A 4,357-nucleotide genomic window follows, 5' to 3' on the forward strand; every position below is an offset into this window, starting at 1 on the left:
CAGCCTGGCTCTGCGCCCTGGGAGCTCCATCCCACCAGTGAGCGGGCCTCCACCCAAGGCACTTCCACTGAGGACTAACGACACCCAAAGGAGACCCTGGGTCCCAGCTCCACTCCAGAAGAGTTGAGAGGATTTAGGAAGACAGGTGGGGGTGCGAGGGGTAGAAAGAAAAAGATATATAAGGAGAGGCCTCATTTTCCAGATGGAAACGTTTAGAAAGGCGATGGAGCTCAGTAGCTTCAGGGCCAGTCATAAAACAAAACCCAATTTTTATTGTTTCCATCTGCGAGAAAACTCTCCCCCACATACACATCCTGAAAGCTCAGAGCCCCCAGAGTGCAGGTTTCGGGCAGCAGAAGTGAGCTGTTGAGCCCTGCTGGTGGGGGAGGAGGCCCCAGGACGCCTGGCTTGGCTGCCCGCAGAGGCGCAGGCGGCCAAGTGAGTTCCCAGCCGCTGCAGCCGCCCCCCTCCTTCCCATTGGGCCCGTCCAGCAAATTTTCTCCTTCATTTCTGTTCTTGCCTTTCCTCCCTCCCCTCCCCCGATATTTTCGCTCTCTAAAACCATAAAAAAGAGATCAACTTCCCTAACTTCACGGGGCCCTTTTCAGTGACAAATATTGATGCCCAAAGTGTCTGCGCTCTCCCGCCCCCAAACGTTAAGAAAAGGCTCCCGCGAAAGGGGGACATAAAAAGTTAACAATGCTGTGAAAATATGTTTGCAGAAAATAGACAATCGTTGGATTAAACGTATTCAAGTATGAAATAATGCCTTTTTGTGTCAAAACTTGGGCGATGGGCGGGTACAAAAGTTCCCTGTGGCAGCTACTTGCTCCCTTTGTGAGCCGTGCGCTTTGGCGTCTCCACTTGGGCGCATTACTCAGAGCCCTCTAAGCGCGATTGTTTCTCCCTTTCTAATGACATTTACCGGATCAAAACATGCTGTTAATTCGATCAGAAGGCTTCACCCTCCCTGACAAAGCCACAATAATTTCTCCTGAAGTTTGTTAAATTGACCAAAATTAGGCAAATGAATAGGGGTCTGTAGGCGCCCCCTCTTGCAGGTGACGTCGCATAATGCTCGCCCGGGCCAGCTGCATTCCCCCTTTTCTTCTCTGGCCCACTCCTCTCCGTATTGCCCCTCACCCCTCCCATCCCACCCTCGTCCACCCCCACCCCACCCCAAGCACATGCCCGTCTGTCTCTCCGCCCCCACTCTCTGGCATTATTAAAATTTAGCCCAATGAAACTATTCATACTTTTCAATGGACATTTTCGTATAGGATAATAGGCTACAAATTGAGCCTCTTCCCCCCTCAAAGAGAGAGGTGGGGCGGGGGTTCGGGGGGAGAGAGCAAGTGACGTGGACACCGAGTGAGGGGGAGCGTCGCGTGCCAAAGGCGGCGGGAGGGGCCAGGCGAGGCGAGAGCCTCGTGTGCCAGCCGCAGCCCCACACCTGCCGGGATGTCCGGACAAATAAAGCGGTGTAAACAAAAAGGGGGGAGATGGACGTGTCACCAAGTCGTGTGAGAAAAGCCTGGGAACAAACGGGGCGCCTCCGTCTCCAAGAGCTCTCCCTTGAACCCGGCGGAACAGCCTATTAAAGGCTTACTTAATTACTTTAATGACTCTGGACAGGCTTTAAAACGCACTCGGCTCTGGGACGGCGGGCTTGCTGGGATTTGTAAACAGGCGATCATGTGAGACTCAGCGGTGGGACTAAAGGAGGCGACACTGTTTTGTGAGGGTCCTTGCCCCCCGGTGCCCACGGCCACTGCGCCCCTGCGCTCTGCGCCTGCTGCAGGCGCTCGCTCGCCTGCCGGCGGGTTTACCACCTCCTTTTCCCGCCCCGGCTGTTGCCATGCAAATGTTAGGCCCCGCTGATCACGTGTCCTTTGAAGGGCCACGTGGATTAACAAAGCTGATCTGCCCCCAACTCGCCCCCCTCGGCTGCTAATTTTTTTCCCCCCTTAACTTCTTTAAAACTGATCGTGAATGCATACATCCCCCAAACACAACTCCCCTAATCCTATGGAATAATTCAATTTGTGAATGCACTTGGAGCCCTAGATGACCGCTTTATAAGGCAGCCCTTCGGAGTCGGGAGGCTGCAGTCTACCTGGGACACGGGAGGAGGCACACGAGGTGGAAAGTGGACGGGTGCCTCGGGTCACCGCCTTTTCCCAGGGCGCAAACTCAGCAGGATGTCAGACAAGCTCAAGGAACGCAAAGTGAGTCGACTGAGACCAGACGCCCCTGCGCTCTGGTGGTGCTTGGAGCTGCCACCTGGCTGAACCTGTGGCAGAAACGTGACCACACGGGACTTTGCGTGTGGAGGAATCTCGAGTGGTTTGGGAAAGGAATGGGCATAGAAAAGGGAGAGGATCCTTAACCTATACCCAAAGACTGGAGGCTAGCTAGCTCCCCAAAGGGCTTGGTCGTGTGGCTTGAGTATGTAGGGCGGCTGGAGCGGGAGCGCATCACTGCTGTTGTGAGAGGAGGGAGTTCAATGAGCTCTATAGTGAAGGGGCAAGGGTCCCTTCTTGGGGCAGACCTCTGGGTAGTGTAGAGGGCAGGGAAGTTGGTTGGCAGCTCTAGCCTTGATTTCGACGACTACCTGAGCAAAGTCATCCTAAACATACAAACAAACCTCTGTTCACAGAGAACCCCAGTTTCCCACAAAGTGATAGAAAAGAGGAGGAGGGACAGGATCAACCGCTGCTTGAACGAGCTGGGCAAGACGGTGCCTATGGCCTTGGCAAAGCAGGTAACATATATAGCTGGGAGCCGGGATACCAGTCACTAGGAACCCTCCGTAGTCACTCTCAGTCACAGACTGAGACGCTGTAAATCTTGGGACTTAGAAGTCCGTCCTTGTGAGCCTACCTCCACAGTGACCAGAGCTCTGGCTGAGCCCCAGGAGGTCCTCGTATAGAACCAGCAGCGCACTGCTCTGCCCGCCAGTCGCCTCCACAGGGAAACCATGCACGCGCACTCTGCCAAGGTTGGCTGTGCCGGCTGCGAAAAGTTCTTCCTTCCTTTGCAGAGTTCTGGGAAGCTGGAGAAGGCGGAGATCCTCGAGATGACGGTTCAGTACCTGAGAGCACTGCATTCTGCTGATTTTCCTCGCGGGAGGGAAAAAGGTGGGCGCAGCTGGGAAAATAAAAGCGCGCGCGCCATACCTGGGTGCTGGAAGTGGAAATAAGATCTTGCAAAAGGGCTTTGGGATTGGGGGAGAGTCCCACAGAAGCACTTTTTCTACGGAGGCGCGGGCGAAGCAGCACTGTAGGGAGGGTTGGAACCGCAGGCCCTGCAGTCTCCTAGGGTGAAGGGGAGTCATGATTCTTCAGGTGGGGCAGGTGGGGCACAGGTCGTTTGCCCGACCTTTCTGGTGGTGTCCAAATGAGCAGAAGGAAGGAAGGGCTTCAATGGGAAATTGTGGGAAGGAAACGTGAAGAGCGGTACTAGGCTCTGGCCTCGGGTTCCCCAGGGTGCATTGACCATACACTTCCCCCCCTCCCTTTCTATCTTCATTCTTGCCCCTCCAGCAGAGCTTCTAGCGGAATTTGCTAACTACTTCCATTATGGCTACCATGAATGCATGAAGAATCTTGTGCATTACCTTACCACTGTGGAGAGGATGGAGACGAAGGACACCAAGTACGCGCGCATCCTCGCCTTCTTACAGTCCAAGGCCCGCCTGGGCAGTGAGCCTGCCTTCTCGCCCCTGGGGTCCCTCACAGAGCCGGATTTCTCTTACCAACTACACCCAGCAGGGCCTGAATTGACCAGTCACAATCCGGGTGAAGCTGCTGTCTTCCCGCAGAGCGCCGCCCCTGGGCCCTTCCCCTGGCCGCACGGCGCCGCCCGCAGCCCGGCGCTGCCCTATCTGCCCAGCGCGCCGGTGCCGCTGCAAAGTCCCGCACAACCACACAGCCCCTTCCTGACGCCAGTGCAGGGCCTGGACCGCCATTACCTCAACCTGATCGGCCACGCCCACCCCAACGCCCTCAACCTGCACACGCCCCAGCACCCCACAGTTCTCTGACACCTACTCCACGGCCACATTTCTCTGCTTTGGGCGCTGCTTAGGAGAAGCACTGCCTGTTGTACAGGTGTATATATATTGTGCAGAAAAACAGAAACCTGGCTGGGGGAAGGCCAAGGGTAATTATTCTTTGGAAGGATTTCCCCTTGCAATAAATGCCTTCTGATAAAGACCCAACGAGAAGGATTTTGTCGGTGTTACATTCTGCCTTTCCACAATCCACTCGCTCTGAATTATCCAGGTCTCTCGGCTGGTAGACACCAAGATTTAGGACCTCAGTAATTTGGTGGGGCGTCCTGCTAGGAAGTTTGA

At 55.1% G+C, this 4,357-nt stretch overlaps 1 protein-coding gene across 2 annotated transcripts; it reads left to right on the plus strand.

Annotated features, from left to right (window-relative positions):
* The first annotated feature begins 2,120 nt into the window (after window positions 1-2,120).
* Window positions 2,121-4,070, plus strand: HELT (helt bHLH transcription factor). Of its 2 annotated transcripts, none has more exons than XM_006882239.1 (4): window positions 2,121-2,228; window positions 2,660-2,764; window positions 3,044-3,140; window positions 3,549-4,070. In XM_006882239.1, the coding sequence occupies exons 1-4, from the start codon at window positions 2,202-2,204 to the stop codon at window positions 4,043-4,045; spliced, it is 726 nt and encodes a 241-aa protein (XP_006882301.1). In that variant the 5' UTR covers window positions 2,121-2,201; the 3' UTR covers window positions 4,046-4,070. The 2 variants fall into 2 exon arrangements, with proteins under 2 accessions (XP_006882301.1, XP_006882300.1); XM_006882238.1 differs by having other exon boundaries at window positions 3,546-4,069.
* Window positions 4,071-4,357: the final 287 nt, after the last annotated feature.

The sequence above is a fragment of the Elephantulus edwardii genome, unplaced genomic scaffold, assembly GCF_000299155.1.
Source record: "Elephantulus edwardii isolate Elephantulus edwardi_28Jun2011 unplaced genomic scaffold, EleEdw1.0 scaffold00018, whole genome shotgun sequence".
Lineage (NCBI taxonomy): Eukaryota > Metazoa > Chordata > Mammalia > Macroscelidea > Macroscelididae > Elephantulus > Elephantulus edwardii.

What these genes read in the sequence shown, in the direction of transcription:
- HELT (XM_006882238.1), top strand. Translation starts at nt 2,202, where the DNA reads ATGTCAGACAAGCTCAAGGAACGCAAA. An exon ending in ACAAGCTCAAGGAACGCAAA is followed by an intron (nt 2,229 to 2,659) that starts GTGAGTCGACTG and finishes CTCTGTTCACAG; the next exon opens with AGAACCCCAGTTTCCCACAA. An exon ending in TCCTCGCGGGAGGGAAAAAG is followed by an intron (nt 3,141 to 3,545) that starts GTGGGCGCAGCT and finishes TTGCCCCTCCAG; the next exon opens with CAGAGCTTCTAGCGGAATTT.